Here is a 20,153-nt window from a genome sequence, read left to right on the forward strand (position 1 = left end):
CGCTAGGGGTGAAGGGAAAGAAATCAGAAAAAAACAAACTAAACCCAGAAGCAATGAAAAGTGATGCAAGATCTTACTAGATTTCTTCCAGTTTTTCCACTGACTCAAGTTGCTAACTGGGGAACGAGGAGGTAGGGATAATTGCAGGAAACGTCTTCCAAAATGCTGCTTGTTAGGTGTGGATGACCTGACTCTGATGCAGTTTTTCCTTTGCCCACCACCGGCTTCTTCCACGAACATAAAGAGTATTACATGTAGCTTTCTGCAGGCTAGGCTTGTTAAAACAATGAAGGGATTTACTCAAGTGCTGTATAACTTGTAACAAGCGCTTTGGAGAGTAAGGATGGTCCAGTGGGTAGGGCACTAGCCTGTGACTTGACAAATTCTGGGTTTAGGTCTCTGCTCTGTCATAGACTTCCTGTGTGACCTCGGGCAAGTCACTTAGCCTGCCCATGCTTCATTCCCCCGTCTGTGAAATGGGGGTAACAGAACAGTCCTGCCTCCCAGGAGCATTGAGAGGATAAATACATTAAAGATTGTGAGGTGCACAGATACTATGACAATGGAGGTGATAGAAGATCCTTTAATAAAAAGAATCATTCTTTTAATCACAAAGAAAAAAGGCAGGTAACAATGTCTACTGACTTTGGATGCTTCTTTCTCTGTGCAGCATCAGTTTGAAAATGTAGCTATGTATGAATCAGTTGTAGATGGGAATGTTAGTGAGCCAGACAGGGCAATGGGTTGTGTTTTGTGGTTTTTGTCCCATGTACCATTATAACACGATTAGCTGCACATTAATGCACTGACTGAGCAAGTTCCTTGTTTGCTTTCCATTTGAAATGAGAGCAAGAGCGTGCTTCTATGGGTCTGTCTACACAGCATCTGGGAGTGAACCTCCCAGACTGGGTCAACAGACTCGCACTAGTGGGACTTGCAGTGATTTTACATTGCGGCTCAGGCTGGTACCCACCCACCTCCCTAGGTTCACGCGCCCAAGCTTCAGCACAAGCTGCAACGTAAAAGCACCATCTGTGCAGCTGTTTTTAGAGCACTAGCATGAGTCTGTTGATTCGAGCTGGAGGCTTGCTCCCAGATGCTTTGTAGACATACTCTGAGTGACATCCAATCCTGGAGAAGCCCTCATAGTTAAAACGTCAGTATTTTAAATGGGAAACACATAACTTTTAAGACTTGCTTTCAGACTGGTGGGGCCCCAGTCTTGCTGCCCCTGAAATCAAGGGAAGTTTTCCATTCCTGCCTGAAGCTGCATTCACTTTTCTGCTGAGCCTCCCAACTCTGTTGAAATTCTCCTCCTCTGTGTCCACAGGGACAGGTATGCTGCAGTGTACATGTACGGGCATTCCAGGGGCAATGATAGATGGGAGGAAGCCAAGGTAACAGTTCCATTTGAGTTATGCTGCCAGAGAGACAGTGGCACCCACACGCCGGGCCACTCACTACTGATAGGTTCAGGTGGATGCAGGGGAATCTGTTATGTTATGATGCTGTAGAAACAATAACAGTGCTGATCTCTTCCCTCGAACAGCCCCCTGTGGTGGTGGTGAGTGATCATTTAAAATGTCACTGAACAGTGAAAGAAGAGTAAATACCTCGACGCTGAAGAAAATTGCAGCAGACATGAGCAATATAATAGAGAACTTGGACACGAGGGAGCTCCACTTTGAGGGGGAAGAGGTGGATTCTGACATGTGTAATGATCCAAAGACAACTGGTGAGTTCACGTGCATCTGTTTTCACCATATGTCGCGCTGGGATTTAGCGATGGAGTGCAGCTGAGGCGAAGATGAAGCTTACAGTTGGATGGTTTTAGGGAGCGAGGGCGGTGAGGGAGTGGGCCAGGTTTTTGCAGCTCTCATGAGGTCTTGTGAAACTGTGCTTGGTTCTATAGGGCTGTGAAACCTTTGAAGTGATGGCACCATCTTGCAAAGTACTTAGTAACTCCGACAGAGAACGGGATGTCCTCAGCCTAAATTGGGAGTTGAGGGTGTTTGAACTTGAATTTGAGGATTCATAGCAACTTGTAGGAGTTGCTCAGCAGGAATGAGCATAAGAAGCACATCCAAAGACCATTGAAATCCGTGGAAAGACTCCTACTGGTTCTTATAGATTTTGGATTAGGTCTTAAATAAGTTAAGATCAGCATTGAAGATTTAATTTGGATTTTCTTTCTTTTGTTGTATTTAAAGGCATAAACCCTTCATTCCATTTTGGTACAGCTGCTGCACATCAGTGCATCTGTCTGTCATCTATGCATTTCTAGTTATGTAATAAAGGCAGGTTGGCTTTTTTGTTTGCTCGATTTTGTTTTTTAAACAGGATTAATGTTTTTTTCTAATCTACTCAAGATATCTGACACTCAGCTGTTTCAGAACTCTTTAAAACTCTTTACAAGTGACCCTGAAACTGGTCGAAAACCGCTTCTTGTCTTACCTAGAATTTCCATTAGTATCTGGGTGACCTGTTGCAAATTGCTCCAGTTTCTGAATGTGTAAGTCTGCAAACATACACAAATAAAAATAAATCCTGAAACTTTCCCACACAAAACACCCCTTTGTTCACTTATTTGACAAGCGTAATTTAATTTTAATTATTCTTGATAACACCTCATAATATATTAGTAAACATCCCATAGTATATTTTGTAACATGGATGAAGACTTAATGATAGAAGACCTCATTACAGCACTGTGCTATTAAATCTTTGCTGAGGAGATGGGACAGGCTGCTGGTTTGATGCATGAATTATGTAATGTGTTGCTTACTTACGTGCAAACTGCTGAGGTTTTATTGTATTTCTCAAGATAACATTTGACCCTATTTTATGACAAGGAAGTGCTGTACCTGGTATTTGAACTCTTCAAGTCAGATCATTTGATGTGAAGGTTTCTGTGAGCTGAGGTGCAATGGATTTGAATAAGGCATGATATGCACTGGGGAAAAATAAGACTACAGAACTTCAAGATTTTATATAATCATTATTAACTTGTTACATTATTCTTTGGACAGTATGCTCTTACTCAAGTTTAAAATAGTGTTAAACTAATTGCTATTTTATGGTCATTTGTAGTGGGCATCCCATTCTCTGTAATTTATAAGACCAAAGGATTCAAAGAGCCTGATATACAGACGTATCTAATTGGGTGTCCGATCAAAGTCCGAGTTCTGGAAGTAGAACGCTTTACCTCAACAAAAAAGGTCAGAACATGTATGTTACTGGAACTTTGTTTTAAATCCCAAATCCGTTTTTAATTTCATACTCCTATTACCATGTTAACACCTCATTTACAAGTTAACTTTCTGTAAACCAGTGAATGGGTTTTAGGAAGTATGAATGCGTGTGTCTGGGAATAACTCTGTCAAAAACAATATGGATAATATTTGCCTATTCTGTTTAGAGTCTAATAAAAATGACTAAAAGTCATAAGAAATGGCTATAGCTTTAAATAAAAAATTATAAACTCTAGGAGATTTAATGCTAGAAAATGACCCGTTTGAATACTGAAACACTTGTGCCATTTTTTCCTGTAGGTACCAAGTCCAAATGTTTACACTGTTGAGTTCACGCATGGAGAATTTACATGGCAAGTTAAAAGGAAATTCAAGAACTTTCAAGACTTTCACAGGGAACTGCTGAGATACAAAACGTTCATACGAATCCCAATCCCTACAAGGAGGTGACTATTTTGTGCAGGTTTACAAATATGGTTCCAAGACCCAAATAGGATGTGCATAGGAAAGAAGCAAAAAGCCTGATTCTCTCCTTCTTACCCCTGTAGTATACAGGTGTAACTCCATTGACTTCCAAGAATCATCCCTGATTTACCCTGGTGTAAATGAGAGAAGAATCAGGCTCAGAATCAACATAATAGTAAGCAGCAGTAATCTGCTTACTCCAATGATCTCTCTCTTGCAAGATGTAGAAAGCGTGTTGGGCCATTTTGTGCAGTCAGTTTTTAAGCAGAATTTCCCATTGAAATCATTGGGTCGTTGTGCTTAAAAATTGATGGCACAAGATGGTCGCTTACCTTTAAGGGCCCACATCTGTGAGTGCTTAGCTCTTTCAGTTCCCAGTGACTTTAATGCGATGCTCAGCAGCTGGCAGGACTGGGCCCAGGGACTAGGACAGAGTTTCAAACGGAAGGAGAGACATGAAAAGAAGCCTGAGTGGTGGAGTGATACAAGAGGACAATTTGGAGAGAGGCATGGGAAGACTGTAGGGTTCAAGGGGGGGCAGTAGAGGAAACAAGAGTGAGAATTTTGGTAGAGGTAGAGAGATGAAAGGCCAAGGATTAGTGAAATATAATGGTCCGAGAACATGGTCCAAATTCTCTTCTGCTTAAATAGGAAAAACTAATTTGGAGTCAGTGGATCTATGACCATTTGCATCGAAGGAGAACTTGGCCAAGTATCCTCTCCTTTTTGCACTGTATTTTAGTTTGAATTGATCTGTAAACCGTGATTTGTTAGATGATTTTACGCCTCGCTTTTTCTTTCCTCCCTACTTGTCCCTCATTTTATAATAAAGTTTTAAATAGAATGTCAGGGCTCTTCTGTCAGAGAACAATACACTCATGTTCTACTGCTCAGACAAATAATCTGGGTTTTTTTTGTTTTCTTTTCTTCCAGTCACACAGTTAGAAGACAAACTATCAAAAGGGGAGAAGCCAGGCAGATGCCGAGTCTGCCACGCACGTCTGAGAACATGGTCCGAGAAGAACATTTTTCCAGTAGAAGAGTAAATGTCCTTCCTTCTTCTTAATACTCTGTTGAGAGATGTGGCTATGCTAGTAGACGAGAGGCTGTCGACATGTGGTGTCCATTTTATTCTTGGGATTTTTCTGACTTTCACTCTTGGGGGCTATCTTATTTGCAGAGCTATTTTCTGACCCAGTTCACATGCCTTCTGTTTTGTTAGTGGTAAATGCTGCTTGGGGAACCAAAACTGTATATTTTTTTCATTCAGTCTGTGGCTTGGTTTTGATTCTCCTCATGACTTCCTGTAGCTAAATAATTAGGGTGTAGGGATTACTATAAAAATCTATCTAAAATTGTCATGTTTGCATTGTAGAAACAATTGGAAGACTACTTGACAAAGATCTTAAAAATGCCCATGTACAGGAACTACCATGGAACGGTAAGTAGTGTGTATAATGGCTTAAGCAACAAATGAACATTCTTTTCATGTCCAAGTATTCAGTTGATAGAGATAAATCCTGTAGTTTACTCTTAGATATGTTAGAAGCATTTTACAGCCATTTTTATTAGGGCAAATGGTTTCTCCAATGTCTGTGTAAATCTGATTATAAATAGACAAAATGCTATGCTATCAAGCTATTTGCATTTCACAGCTACAACACATTGTGACAATCTGCTTGTTAAGGGCAGTCTTGTGTGGAAAGCTCATAACACACATGTAATATGATTGGCTTCTGATTGGTTCTGGGTAACGTTTAAGATGTTCAGTTGGAAGTTTAAATGCTTAAATAGTTGGGTTCTCAGCTATGTGGCAGATGTTACCTTCACTTTGGGAATCCTGTGAATTTAACCTCATAAAACTGTGCTCTGGTTTATATCCCATACAACCCCATTGACTTCAGCAAGTTTGTGTTAGTATTAATAAGAGGAGAATTTGGCCCACTGGCTTCCCCAAGTGATTCACCCCCTCCATAGGGAGGTAGTAATCTGTATGTTCCCTCATTGAAGTCAGCTGGTTCATATTATATCCAATATTTGGCCCATATTGTGCAAGAATCTATCTTCTGAAAGCCTCATTGGCCGCCCACATTTCTCACCGGCCAGTTGGAGGAAGCCATGACTTGAGAGGCCATGACTGTACGTGAATAACATTCCACTGCCATGGCCATTTATTTCCTCTTCTCCTGACTCCATGTAAAGGATTTATTACTTCTCTTTTGTGTCATCAGCAAAAATGGATGCGTTCCCGGTTTGTTGCAGAACTTACTGAATAAGCAGAAGGAGTTTATCCTTCTGAGCCAGACAAAACAACTGAGTACATTTGGTTTTAAAAGGAGACAGAAACATAGACTCAACTTTACATCTTTAAGGGGATATATCTGCTCATCTTGTGCTTGGTAAAGACAATCTTTTCTTCGGGCCTTATGAAATAATTCCATTGTTCAAGGTTTTTCTGCTGTTTACGGCTGGACCTCCGAATGTTTTATTCAAATGCTATATATACTGTTTTATCAATAATGCCAATGCAAAATTTATCAGTTATATGGGGCAAAAACACCTTCCAATGCAGGCCAATATGTTAATATTACAGAGGGAAATCTGCAACTCAAATGAACTGGCTGCCATTTAGAGAAGCTCTGCAAATGTGAACATTGGCCTATGCTCAGTGGGGGAGATTTAATTCAGAGTATGGGGCATTGGATCCATTTTGCCATGTAAAGGCATTGCCTTGTCAGATCTCTCTGATATTGTCCACTAATCCAACAACGCCAGAGACTTCTTGATCAAGTCCTGGTTGGAAACGAGGCTTCACGGGGAAAAAAACAAACAAACCTGCATCATCTGCACCCTGGTCCCTCTCCTGTAAAACCCATGGACCATGAGCAGCTGTGCTTTTGTCTCCCATCTTCCTGCAGTGCAGCTCCATTCTGTCCCTGGCCGGCGGAGACAGATGTACATACATTCTCAGTGTATCGGTTCGCTTACAATGGGATCTGGGTGCTGCGAAGCACTCAGTGAGAGCTTGCTTCATGATATTGGCTGTACTGCTCAGTGCAGCAGGTGGGGCAGTTGATGGGGAAAGAGAGATGCTGGGAGCAAAACATTTATTTAAAATTATCATTCTCAGATCAGAGACAAAGCTGCAGATTTCTGATGTTCACCTTGGACTGGCATCTGTCCTTCTTACAATAGTACGGATGTCTTGGTGTTCTTGTGTTCAAAAAGTCTGTCACTTGAAAATAGAAGGATGTGCTGCTTGTTTGGCTACATGGTTAAATTTTGGCTCCTCTGTGTTAGGCTCTGCAAATCCTCAGGCTGTGAGGTCCTGATAGGTCTTTGGCATGTAGACATCTCCAGCTGAATTCTTTGCAAGTTCAGACACAGGACTAACTCGAGTGATTCATAAAGGCCAGGAGACCCATGTGATTTATTGGACCCTGAATCTCGTGAGGATCCTCTTCCTGATAATCCTAGTGCCCTAGAGGAATTTTAACTGAACTGGACAATTCCATTCATTCCAGCTATGTTTTTATTTTGTATTTTGTGGCTTGTATGATTGTTAGTTTGTACATAATTGGCTCAGCTTGGACAACCTTGGCAGACTTAGCCGGTAGCGCTTTCCACCCTTATTGAGGAGCTCAGGGCTGTGAAGCACTGGTAGGATGTAAAGGGATTTACATAATGTGTTGACTATGCAACTCATGTCTAGATGTTTTGCCTGCAAACTGGAAAATATTGCGCACCTAAACGTTGTTTAGAGCTGTAACAAGGGATCTGCTCTGTGACTATGTAACCCTAAATGGGAAAGTTTATAACTGTATCCTCAATTTTTCTTAATGGAATATTGTGTGTCTGCTATTGTGACAGGCTATTAGATATGGAGCTGGCAGCTGTGTGTATATTTAAGATTGCCTGTACATCATGATGATCAGAAACAGGCTTTGATAGAGCTACTTTTTCCGCCCCTTATAAATTATGGTTCAAATTATACTTCTTCTAATCTTCTCCAGATCCTATGTAAAGTACTGTTGTGATAAAGTACTTCAAAACTACTACATGTAAAATGACCGGTGTGCAAATCTAAATGATTTATTTCTGGTAATTGGGACAGTTGGGCAATGATGGCCCAAATAAGTACCTTGTAAAGCCATTTCTATGGGCTTGATCTGAAGTTAATGGAAAGACTCCATTGATTTCAGTTGCCTTTGGATCAAGCCATATATGAGCTTGATAGTTAAAAGATTCCAGAATAACTCTAGGTTAAATCAATAAGGCCCTGTCTACACTAGAAAGTGGTGTTGATGCAAATTACAGCGATGATCAAGAAGCGCTGTAATTACGATTGTGCCTGTCCACACAGCACTTATTGTGTCGCTGAAGTGCGTCCACAGTTGGTACTCTAGCATCAACAGTGAAAGCAATGAACTTTGGGCAGCTATCCCACTGTGCAACTCACCACCTTGTGCTGCTAGGAGCTGTGGGAAGGCAGAGAGAATCGCAGTCCCATGATGCAGTAATTTCTGTTCCATCATTCCATGGGTTTCTGACTGCATTTTGCGGCATTTTTCAATGGCCCCAGTTCCCTGAGCATTCGACATCTGTATCTGAAAGGATAGATCCTGCCCTTCTCTCCATTGTTGTTGTCAGCGTTCTGAACACATCACGGCTGCTCATGCAGTATATCATGAGCTTCCAATCGGAACAGGAATCTGAGGTGCCTGACCTGCTGCATGCCATGCAAACAAACAATGCCAGATTACTGTTTGCATCCATGGAGTGGTGCATCGTCACTTTTGGGTGCGTGAAACAAGCACTGAATGGTGGGATCGCTTCGTTCTGCAGGTCTGGGATGATGAGCAGTGGTTGCAGAACTTTCAAATGCACAAAGCCACCTTCATGGAACTCACCCCTGCCCTGCGGCATAAGGAATGGGAGCTGCCCTCTCGGTGGAGAAGCGTGTGGTGATTGCTGTGTGGAAGCTGGCAATGCCAAACTGCGACCAGTCAGTTACTAATTAGTTTGGAGTTGGAAAGTTTACCTTTGGAGCTGTGTTATCGCAAGTGTGCAGGACCATTAATCTCATTCTGCTACAAAGGACTGAGAGTCTTGGAAATGTGTGTGAAATAGTGGATGGCTTCACAGTGATGGGATTCCCTAACTGTGATGGGGCAATAGATGGTATGCATGTCCCAATTTTGGCCCCAGACCATCTTGCGACAGAGTATATCCATAGAACGTGGTATTTCTCTATGGTATTGTAGGAGCTTGTGGATCACCATGGGTGCTTCACTGACATCCATGTGGGTTGGTCAGGCAAAGTGCATGAAGCGCACATCTTCAGGAACACTGGCCTGTACAGAAAGCTGCAAGCAGGGAATTTCTTTCCAGACCAAAAGATTCCAGTGGGGGATGTTGAAATGCCCATAGAGATCTTGGGAGACCCAGCCTACACCTTACTGCCAGGGCTCATGAAGACTTATACAGGCAACCTGGATATCAGGTTGAGCAGGGGCCGAATGACCATTGAACACGTTTGGCAGATTAAATCTTGCTGGCGATGCCTTTATGGCAGGTTAGACCTAAATGAGGAAAATATTCCCATGGTTATAGCCGCCTGCTGTGCTCCATAATATAGGTGAAGCTAAAGGTGAAAAGTTTCCCTCTGGGTGCAATGCAGAGGCGGATTGTCTTGCGGCTGACTATGAACAACCAGATGTCAGGGCTATTAGAGGGGCACAATAGGGGGCCATTCAAATCAGAGAGGTTTTGAGCTATCTTGACAATGAGCAACAATAAGGTGTCTTTGTAAACAATGCTGTGTCAAGCTATGACTTGCACTGTGTATCAAGGTGAGGTGCAACCACCGTGTGCAAATAAAGATTGCTTATTCTTCACAGAGTATGTCTTTATTAAATAACAATTATTCATAACACACAAAAAACTGGGCTGGAGGGGAGAAAGCAGTGAGGGACAGTGTGAGCTGTGACAGCTGGGTGTAAGTCCAGCTATCATTCTGGAAGCTGTCTGAAGGGGTGGAATGAACAGGGTACCAAGACGGGCTGGGATTTCGGTAGGAATGTGGGGGTGGAATTTGGGCAGGGAATGGAAAGCAGTTCTATATTGGCTATAGGGGGAGAGGGGTGAGCACACATGAATTCAGTCTGCAGCGTTATTAGTGACTTTAGCAGCTCTGTTTGCTCCTCCCTGGCTTTTATCATGTGCTCGTGACTTGTTATCACTCTCTCCTGGATTTCCCTCCTCTCTTGCCTATCAATTTTCTGGTTTTCGGACACCGTGTGTCTCCATATCCTTTTTTCATTTTTTTCTGCCTCAGAGGACTGGGGGAGTTCCTGCAATATTTCCTCTTTGCTTCCCTGTGGTCCTTTTCTTATCAGCCACAGGCTCTCGGCAGGTGTGTAGGGGTTTTCGGTGGGCACATCTGTGGAAGCACAATAAACAATGAACAGAAGCATTATTGTGAGTGCACTAAAAACATTGATTCATTACCGTAAAATACACCTTTTTCTTACTGTCCCCTGGCAAGTGCACAGCTCGATGATCAGCCAGGGGATGGTGAGTTGTGCCTGCGGGAGGGGGCATGCAAGCTGGGAAAACGGTTCTGGGTGGTCGTTTGGGGTACTGCTGCAGGTAGATAGGGACAAAATTTCAAATTGTGCCACCATTTTTCATAGGCGGAAGCCATAGAAGGAGGTATCTCACTCCTGAGAGTAAGCCGGGATGCTAGGGTGCAACTCCTCCATGCGAGCAGCGTCAAACTGGGTCCCTATTCTGCTTGCCTGTGTGCCCTTTGGTCTCTGGACAAGTGATTGCCGATTGCCAGGGGAAAGTTTCCTTTAACAGGGGAAGAAACAAAGTAGCTCTGCCAAGGAATCTCTGGCAGGGGATTGGCGAGTACCTCCAGGAAAGTTTCCTAGAGATCTCTCTGGAGGATTCCCGTGAAATCTCGGTGTGTATTAACACATTTTCCGCCATACTGCCTAGCTAACAGGGAAATGGGAAGCATATGCAAACACAGATACTCTTGTGCATTTCTATTCCTTCAACCAGCTGTATAATGCACCAAAGCAAAGAACAGCTGTATCTCATATAACCGAGCAGCATCAGCTTAAAAAAATCACTTACCCGAGCTCCCATCTCCTGCATGCCAGAGCTGGAGGGCTGGGACTGGTTCAGAATCTCCGGAGTCGAGACGAGGTCCTGGCTCCCCATGTCAGCAAATGACCCGGTCTCCTGCTCCACATCATCCTCCAACTCAGCTTGTCTGCGACTTCTTCGTTGATGTTGAGTCTGGTCTCCACGGATCTCTTGGTGGTGGAGGTTGGCTAAGGATGGCTTCCAGCTCCTTATAGAAGCACCAGAATAACAGTTTGACTCCTTGGCCTTTTGGTACCCCTACGGCAGCTCCTTGACTTTTCTCACGGTACTTCAGTGTGTCCCATTCATAGCCCTTCTCTGCCATTAAATGAGAAATTTGACCGTATGTATTGAAGTTCCTTCAGCTGGAGCGGAGCTGGGACTGCAAAGCCTCCTCTCCCCAAATGCTGATCAGATCCAGAAGCTCCGGTGTGCTCAATGAAGTTGCCATGGTCAGCTGGGAAGATGAGATCTGAACTCTCCATGCCAACCAAGCAGGAAGTGGAATTAAAAGAATTCCCAGGCCAGAGTGGTCAGGATGGGCATTTACCACGACATAACCAAGCACAGTGTCTACACTGATGTTTTGTTGCTAAAAGTTTGGTGCAAAAAGCTCTGTGTCTCTTGTCGAGGTCATTTTATTTTGTCACAAAATCAGGGTAGTTGGGTCAGCAGAGGTGGAGAGAGGGGGATTGCAGTCTGTACACCACCTCTGTTTTGGCACAAAAAGCTGACTTTCATCGACAAAAGTCTGTAGTGTAAACCAGGTCTAAGTGTCCGTGCAGCCTTTTGCACTGATGTTACAAAATCAGTTTAAAATTACACCTTAAATTAAACCAGTGCAACTAGATAAGCCATGAATGAGTTTCACAGCTATACAATTAAAGAATAGTTCACATACCCAGCTATGGTTGCTATTTAAGGCTCTCATCCTGCAATTGGATCTGTTAAGGCAGACCCCTGCAGCCGTGCAGAGGCCCAGGCTGCTAGATCCGATTACAGGACTGGGGCTTTTGAATGTGGAATCATAACAAACAAGAATAATGTGTACATTTGCATTTAGTATAAAACCGGTTTCCGGTGTATGAAAAAATTGGAACACTGTCCTAGAACAATGTTATTCTGAGCACTGGTGGTGTAGCCTATTATTATGTTGCCAGAGCTACTAGTGAATTATTTGTTTTCCCATTTAAAAAAAAGAAGCAATGAAAAACAGACTTTGGAACTGCTGAATCCTACCTGTCATCGGAACAATCTTTCTTAAAATTTTGCTTAAATAAATCATCAGTGCTTGGTTCAGCAGGCAAAAAAATAAACAAACAAAAAAGAAAAAGAGATGGTTAAAAATATCTTGTGTCTCCACCTTCCAGCTGTTACTTCATCTTTCATAGTTCATTTGCTCTGTCATACGTGGGATTTTTTCCCCCACTTGTTACAACAGTATCATTGAAACTTCAGGTTTCAGATAGTTAAAATATCCTGCTGCAGATCACTGAGAAACCTGAGTGTGATGTCAGGTCACCACGACAGCAGCTGGATAGTGTAAAAATTCAAATGCAAAGGAGATGAAAGGGTACTGTTATCTTGTTATCCACTATTTCAGTTTTCTTTGTGAATTATGAGCTGCCCAGATGAAAGGCAATGTCCCAGTAAAATATTTTATAAAATAATATTAATAATGAGATCACATCATATTTTTTCCATTTCATTAAATAACTTTTCCTGTAATCTACAAGATTTTTACATAGTAAAACCCAGTCCTGCAAACACTTACCTGCTTAGTTTTATGCATTTGAATAGTCTAATGGAAATGCAATGTGATTACTCACATGCATAAAAAGAAACACAGGAATGAGTGTTTGCAGGATTGGGGCCAAAGAGCCAAGCTTTGCCCTCTGATGCTTTCGCTGGACACAGGATTTCACTGGATGTTGCGCAGACACAGACCTATCCAAGGGCTGAATTTGTCCCTAAAGATCTCATATGGCACTTGTATTTGGCTATCATCAAGAGCAGACGCGTCAGAGGGGAATCTGGTTCTTTATTTGTGTTGCTGTGGACATCATTTTAAGGACTGGTTGAGTTGAGGGGAGTGGCAGCTACAATGTTGAACAATATTTGCCTTAGATCTGGCAGTTCCAGGTAATAAAGCTAAATAAATAAACCTATGTTTCCATCTGAGTGGTAATTTCTCCTTCCCATCTGTTTTTCTTTTTCCTCCTTTGGGCACAGTTAGTCTCTCACTTTCTCATGACTAATTGTTTCCCACACCACAGTCTAGTTACTTTTCACAGCAAATGGTCAAGATTTTCAAAAGTAGCTAGTGATTTGATGTGCCCAACCTGAAAGAACTTAAGGAGCCTGATTATCAGAGGTTGGGTCCTCTGCCGCTTCCAAGAAGCTGAAAATTTGTCCCCAGAGCTGAGAGACTGCCTGAGGCCCAATATAAGCCCCATGTAACGAGCTTACATGGCACATAGGCATTGACAGGCTGCACTGAATTTGACCCACTGAAAAGAATGGATGATTCAGAGATGACAGAACCTGTTTCTTTTTCCTTACCAAGGACAAATAGCAAGAATTTGTGAATTCAAAATAATTAGTTCTGTTTACCTCATAAAAATGACAAAATCACAGGAAAAGTAGGAAATCAAGTATACAAATACCTGCTTTTATTAAGCGCTAGTTTGTGTCCATGGGCTACGTGGCCATCCATGAGTATAGGAGCCCTTTTACTCATCTCTGTGGCCATGCTAGCCTCGAGGTTAGAGTCATAGGCTTAGTACTCATTGGGAAACGATGGGAGTTACGCAAGCTACGCAGAGTAACTTGCGTAACTCCTGTCAATGTCCTAACTTCCTTTTCGCACGCCGTCTCCACTGCACTGCGCCGACAGGAAATGACTTTTGAGGAGTTGGTTTAAGTGAATTGACTTCCGGATCTTCACTGCTGCTTAATCAATTCGGATAGATCGATCTGACAGTGGCGTATTTGCCGCCGTCAGTGTGTACATACCCTAGAGTTTCAAGCCAGAAGGCACCACCGGATCATCTGGTTTGACCTCCTGCATATCTTGGCTTTGAAGGATTAGTTTTGTATTGGTGTATGTTGGTAAACATCAATTTCACTGTACACACAGACCAATGAAAAATATTTCCACCACTAATAATCGTAGTATACAGATAGATAAAGTAAGAATAGTGCTGTTTGATAACTTATCAGAGTCAAAATCTAGTGATTTAGCCTTTTGAATTAGGCTTGTTAAAATGGATTAGCGAATGAATAGCAAAATCAGTTACGATTGGCTGATTGAAGGATATTTACTTTGAATATTTTGATGTGATGTTGACCATTTGTGTGAACAGTTTATAAAGCTTTACAAATTGAATTTCAACATCTACTGTCACTAAATAATCGTCTGATGCCCCCCATAGTTTCACATAACTGTGAAAATTAAAATAGGTAAAAATTTTAAACAGTGCTTAAAAATAAGCATTGATATTATCTGTCAAAATTATAAAAATCAGATTCTGCCAAGGCTATGTACAACGCAGGCCACCAACACCCACACACACTCCACTCACCAACTGGAATTAGACTGAAGTGTTACAGCCCACAAGAGACTAAACTATTACATGCCACAGGCAAAAAATAGGAGGGACTGAGGTACACCAGTGCTTGAGCCCTTGCAATGGCAGGGAGTTTATGAAGTGAAATATACTTAGGTAATCCTGGGAAGTGACCTATACCCACTTACTGCAGAGGAAGCTGAAAAACCCAAGGTCACTGCCAATCTGACCAGGGGAGAAATTCCTTCATGACCTGATCCCATATATTGTGACTAGTTAGACCCTGAGCATGTGAGCAAGAGCCAGCCAACCAAGCACCTGAGAGAGAGAATGCTCGGTGCTACTCAGAGCACAGCCCCTCTACCCCCCATCCGTTCAGTGTCCCAGTTGCAGTCACCTCTGATGCTTCAAAGGAAGGAGGCAAAAACCAACAACAATCCTAAAATACATGGCAGGAAGTGTAGGCAGGGAAATCCCTTCCTGACTCCTACAGGTGACTGGCTAAAGCCCTGAAGCATGAGTTTTTAGGACCATAAGACAAACTGTAAAATGAGCCCCAGAGTTGCCAAGCCCTGCCCCTTACTATCACAAGCAGCCCTGACGTACAATCCCACTCATCAATTCGTCCAGCTCTCTCTCAAAACTAATTAAATTCTTTGCCCCCACAGCTCCTGTTGGAAGGCTGTTCCAGAACCTCACTGCTCTGTTGGTTAGAAACCTTCTTCTAATTTCTAACCTGAATTTATTCAGGGCCAGTTTGTATCCATTTTTTCTTTTGCAAGCATTGTTCTTTAGGTTAAATAACCCTTCACCTCACTGGCGTTTCTCCCCTTTTTCCCCCTCTCCCCCATGTGTGTGTGTGTGTATATATATATATATATATATATATATATATATATATATATATATACAGAGCAATCATATCCCTGCTTAGCCTTCTTTTTGCTAGGCTCTTCCAATCTCCTCTCATAATATAGCTCCTCCATTCCTCGTATGATCCTAATAGCTCCTCTCTGCACATCTTTCTTGAACATGGGTGTCAAGAATTGTACAGAGTATTCCAAGTATTCTTACCAGTGCCTCGTACAATGGCATTAATATTACTTTGTCTCTACTAGAAACGCTTTGTCTAATACATCCTATGATCGTATTTGCATTTCTTGCAGCTGTGTCACATGGGTGGTTTATGGTCATCCTGTGATTCATCTAGACACTCAGGTCTCTCTCCTCTGTCTCTTCCAACTGATGAGCCCCCAATCTGGAGATTCCCAAACCTGAGCCATTCTTTTGAGGTGACAAATTTGAGGAACTTCCCAGATTGAGGTGTCATTAGAGGAGGTTTTGGAACAAATTGATAAATTAAACAGTAATAAGTCTCCAGGACCAGATGGTATCCACCCAAGAATTCTGAAGGATCTGAAATGTGAAATTGTAGAACTACTAACTGTGATATGTAACCTATCATTTAAATCTGCTTCTGTACCAGATGACTGGAGGATAGCTAATGTGATGGCAATTTTAAAAAAAGGCTCCAGAGGCGATCCCAGCAATTACAGGCTGGTAAGATTAACTTCAGTACCAGGCAAATTGGTTGAAACTATAGTAAAGAACAGAACTTATCAGACACATAGATAAATACAATTTGTGGGGGAAGAATCAACATGGTTTTTGTAAAGGGAAATCACGGCTCTTCAATCTACTAGAATTCTTTGAGGAGGTCAACAAGCATGTGGACAAGGATGATCCAATACATATACTGTACTTAGATTTTCAGAAAACCTTTGAGTAGGTCCCTCAGCAAAGGCTCTTAAGCAACGTAAGCAGTCATAGTATAAGAGAGAAGGTCTTCTCCTGGATCAGTAACTGGTTAAAAGATAGGAAACAAAGGGTAGGAATAAATGGTCAGTTTTCAGAATGGAGAGAGGTAAATAGTGGTGTCCCGTAGGGATCTGTACTGGGACCAGTGCTGTTCAACATATTCATAATGATCTGGAAAAGGGGTAAACAGTGAGGTGACAAAATTTGCAGATACACAAAACTACTCAAGATAGTTAAATTCAAAGCAGACTGAGAAGAGTTATAAAAGGTTCTCACAAAACTGGGTGACCAGGCAACAAAATGGAGGATGAAATTCAATGCTGATAAATGCAAAGTAATGCACATTGGAAAACATAATCCTAACTATACATATAAAATGATGGGGTCGAAATTAGCTGTTACCACTCAGGAAAGAGATCTTAGAGTCATTGTGGATAGTTCTCTGAAAATATCCACTCAATGTGCAGTGGCAGTTAACAAAAACTAACATAATGTTGGGAATCATTAGGAAAGGAATAGATAAGAAGACAGAAAATATCGTATTGCCTCTTTATAAATCCGTGGTACTCCCACATCTTGAATACTGTGTGCAGATCTGGTCACCCTACACCCCCAAAATATTTTGGAATTGGAAAACGTACAGAAAAGTGCAACCAACATGATTAGGGGTATGGAAAAGCTTCCGTATAAGGAGAAATTAATAGGACTGGGACTTTTCAGCTTGGAAAAGAGAGAACTAAGGGGGGATATGATAGAGGTCTATAAAACCATGAGTGGTGTAGAGAAAGTAAATAAGGAAGTGTTATTTACTCCTTCCCATAACACAATAACTAGGCGTCACCAAATGAAAATAATAGGTGGCAGGTTTAAAACGAATAAAAGGAAGTATTTCTTCACAATGCGCAGTCAACCTGCGGAACTCCTTGCCAGAGGATGTTGTGAAGGCCAAGACTATAATGGAGTTCAAAATAGAACTAGATAAGTTAATGGAGGATAGGTCCATCAATGGCGATTAGCCAGGATGGGCAGAGATTGCTGTTTGCCAGAGGCTGGGAATGGCCAACAGGATGGATCACTTGATGATTACCTGTTCTGTTCACTCCCTTTGAAGCACCTGGCATTGGCCACTGTTGGAAGACAGGCTACTGGGCTAGATGAAACATTGGTCTGATCCAGCTTGGCCATTCTTATGTTCCTGGCATCATTAATAATATTTTTATTTAAATAATTTAAATTAATTATATGTATAATGTTCATATTATTAGACTCTAAGTGAATGACCTTGCATTTTGTACTGTTGAATTTCATACCATTTCAGTCACTCTGGTCTTCAAGGCATCCAGATCTCCCTGTATAATGTTCCAATCCTCCTGTGTTGATGATGCCTCCCAACTTTGTATCATCAGCAAATTTCATTACCACACTCCTACTTTTTGTGCAAGATCATTAAGAAAAATATTGAATAAAATCTGTCCCAAGATCGATCCATGAGAAACTCCACTAGTGACGACCTTCCAGTCCAATAATCCACTTTTCAGCACAACCCGTTGCCTTCTCTCCTTTAGCCAGTTCCTTAGCCACCTTACAATTCTTGTACCAATCCCAGTTTTTCTCAGTACAACTAATAATTTCTGATGTGGTACCCTGTCAAATGCTTTACTGATGTCCAAGTAAACTAGAGCTACTAAACTTCCCTTCTAAAAAAAATCAGTTGTTTTCTCAAAGAAGGAAATCAGGTTAGTTTGGCAGGATCTGCCTTTAGTAAACCCATGTTGCATTACTGTCCCTTTACTGTTTACCTCAGTGAATTTAATTATTCTTTCCTTCACAAATTTTTCTAAGCCTTGCATGCTCCTGAGGTCAGACCAGCAGGTGTGTAATTGTCTGGATCACTTTTTTTTCCTTTTCTAAAATATAGGTACAATGTTAGCTATTCTTACTTATTTTAATTTCCTTGGCAACAGTTAATTCAGCTTGACTTTTAGCAATTCTCACTTTATTCCTACATTTTCTAACCTCCAAGATGTAGCTTTCTTTATTGATCGATCCCTTTTCCATTCCCTGTAGGCTCTCTAATAGCCTTTTTGGTGGTTATTCATCCAGCTGGGTCTGGGGCCTTTCCTTATGAGTGTTTTTTCATTTTTGATTTGAAGAAAGTCCAAGTCTCTTCTGCATTTAAGTCCTTGAGCTCTTCACTCCGGTTGATCTCTTTAACTAATTCCCTTAATTTCCCAAAGTCTGCCCTTTTGAATTTAAAAAAACATAGTTGATGATCTGGTTTTGATTATCCTTCAGTTTAATTTAAACTGAATCAACTTTTGATCACTCAATCTAAGGTTATTTCCTATAACTAGCTCTCCCATGATGTCACTACTTATGCAATTTTAGACTTGGTTTTGGTATCTCTTGTTGGTTCAGTGATCAGATGACAGCTACAGGCCTTAGAGGAGAGCAGAGCTGCTTGGCTGGGAGTGGAGGTTATACTGTGCCCTAAAAACAGCTGTAGCAAAATACTTTCCCCTCCTTCTCTGCATCAGGGCAAAAGTGGGGCTAGGATAGAACTGTTACAATTTCTTTCTGGGACTCTTCTGGGATGGCACTGTTATGCCCTTTCATTCTAGCCCTAAGGGCCTGAATCTGTTTGTGTCTCAATCATGTTGTGACAGACCTTCCTACAGTATCTGAGTAATCCTACTGAGATCAATGCAACTACTGAGTAGTTATTATTCAACATGAGAGAGGATGGCAGAATCGGGGCCTAGAATTAATTTGATCTGTGTCATGTTAAACCATTCACTTCTGCTGATTTCACTTGTGGTTTGGAAATCGCCATTTTCTGCCTTATTATGGTACAGAGCAAAACTAAAGTATGGCTTTGTGCTGCAGGTGGGCTCTGAAGCTTTCCAAACCAGGGGCAGTGAGAAATCCTTCTATAGTGTAGGCCTTTATGGGGATTTTCACTGTGATATGGCCACGTTCCTTTTTCAGTTCTGCATTTCCACTAGCTCTGGTTCTAAGAGGTGAGTGTAGCTATTGCAAAAGGGGAGTGATGTTATCAGTGGTATTTTTCTGAACAAATTCTGACCTTGGATGCATGTGGCTTCCCTTTCTTTCTCATTGAGGTCAGTTGCAGCTGTACATGTGGATCTGAGACTTGAATTTAGCCCAATAGGCTCTGGATGGCAGCATATTTAATTAGTAAGTTAAAGTCTGCTTTCTGCCATTTTGCTGCCAGACCAAATGAGAAAACCGCCTCTTGCTCTCTCCCCTGCACGTTTGTGCACTTTGGCTAATTAACCCAATACACACAAAGGAGAGTGGCTGAAATCCATTTAGTTCCTCCTCTCACTTTCAACCTTTTTACTTTAGTTTGGTCGATTCAGTGCAAGTTCACTTCTGTGACAGAAGACGGGGTGAGAGATTCTCTCTCACTGGAGCTGAGACAAATAAGCAGGAGCGTATATACCAGGAATGTCTTACTCTGCCAAGAAAACCTGGTTGGTTGGAAGTGCCTAGAGATCTAGTTCTAGATTTTAATGTAGTCATGGAGCATTGTCATTAGTTTGCTAATGACAAGCAGACTACACTTCTGCTCATCTGTATATTCTGCTGTAATCTCTCTGGATAATTTCAGGGTTTTTTGAATTGGGGTCAAATGATGAACTCAAACATTTTACATGAGATTACAACAGACTTCCAGTTTATATTAGCAATTTTTACCTGTCCAGGTTAATTCTTCGTGCCCGTTTAGTCACTGGCATTTTGGTGTAGTCACCTGGTATGAGGCAGACACACATCTAGTGGAAACTGGACTCAGTCTACGAACTCAGTTCACTTAGGTCACCAGATATTTATCAAGCAATGGTAAATTTTGTAATTTACTGACATGAAC

At 41.7% G+C, this 20,153-nt stretch overlaps 1 protein-coding gene across 3 annotated transcripts in view; it reads left to right on the top strand.

Annotated features, from left to right (window-relative positions):
* The window catches only part of PLD1 (phospholipase D1), a 94,103-nt gene that overhangs the window by 17,876 nt on the left and 56,074 nt on the right, over nucleotides 1-20,153 (top strand). For all 3 annotated transcript variants that reach the window (XM_067536574.1, XM_067536575.1, XM_067536577.1), the window contains exons 2-6: nucleotides 1,550-1,735; nucleotides 3,091-3,218; nucleotides 3,552-3,697; nucleotides 4,650-4,758; nucleotides 5,092-5,157. In XM_067536574.1, coding sequence (XP_067392675.1) covers nucleotides 1,582-1,735; nucleotides 3,091-3,218; nucleotides 3,552-3,697; nucleotides 4,650-4,758; nucleotides 5,092-5,157 — 603 coding nt within the window. In that variant the 5' untranslated portion in view covers nucleotides 1,550-1,581. The remainder of the gene's footprint in view (nucleotides 1-1,549; nucleotides 1,736-3,090; nucleotides 3,219-3,551; nucleotides 3,698-4,649; nucleotides 4,759-5,091; nucleotides 5,158-20,153) is intronic.

This window comes from Emydura macquarii, unplaced genomic scaffold (genome assembly GCF_026122565.2).
Source record: "Emydura macquarii macquarii isolate MOO-44397 ecotype Brisbane River unplaced genomic scaffold, CSIRO-AGI_Emac_v2 contig_3603, whole genome shotgun sequence".
Lineage (NCBI taxonomy): Eukaryota > Metazoa > Chordata > Testudines > Chelidae > Emydura > Emydura macquarii.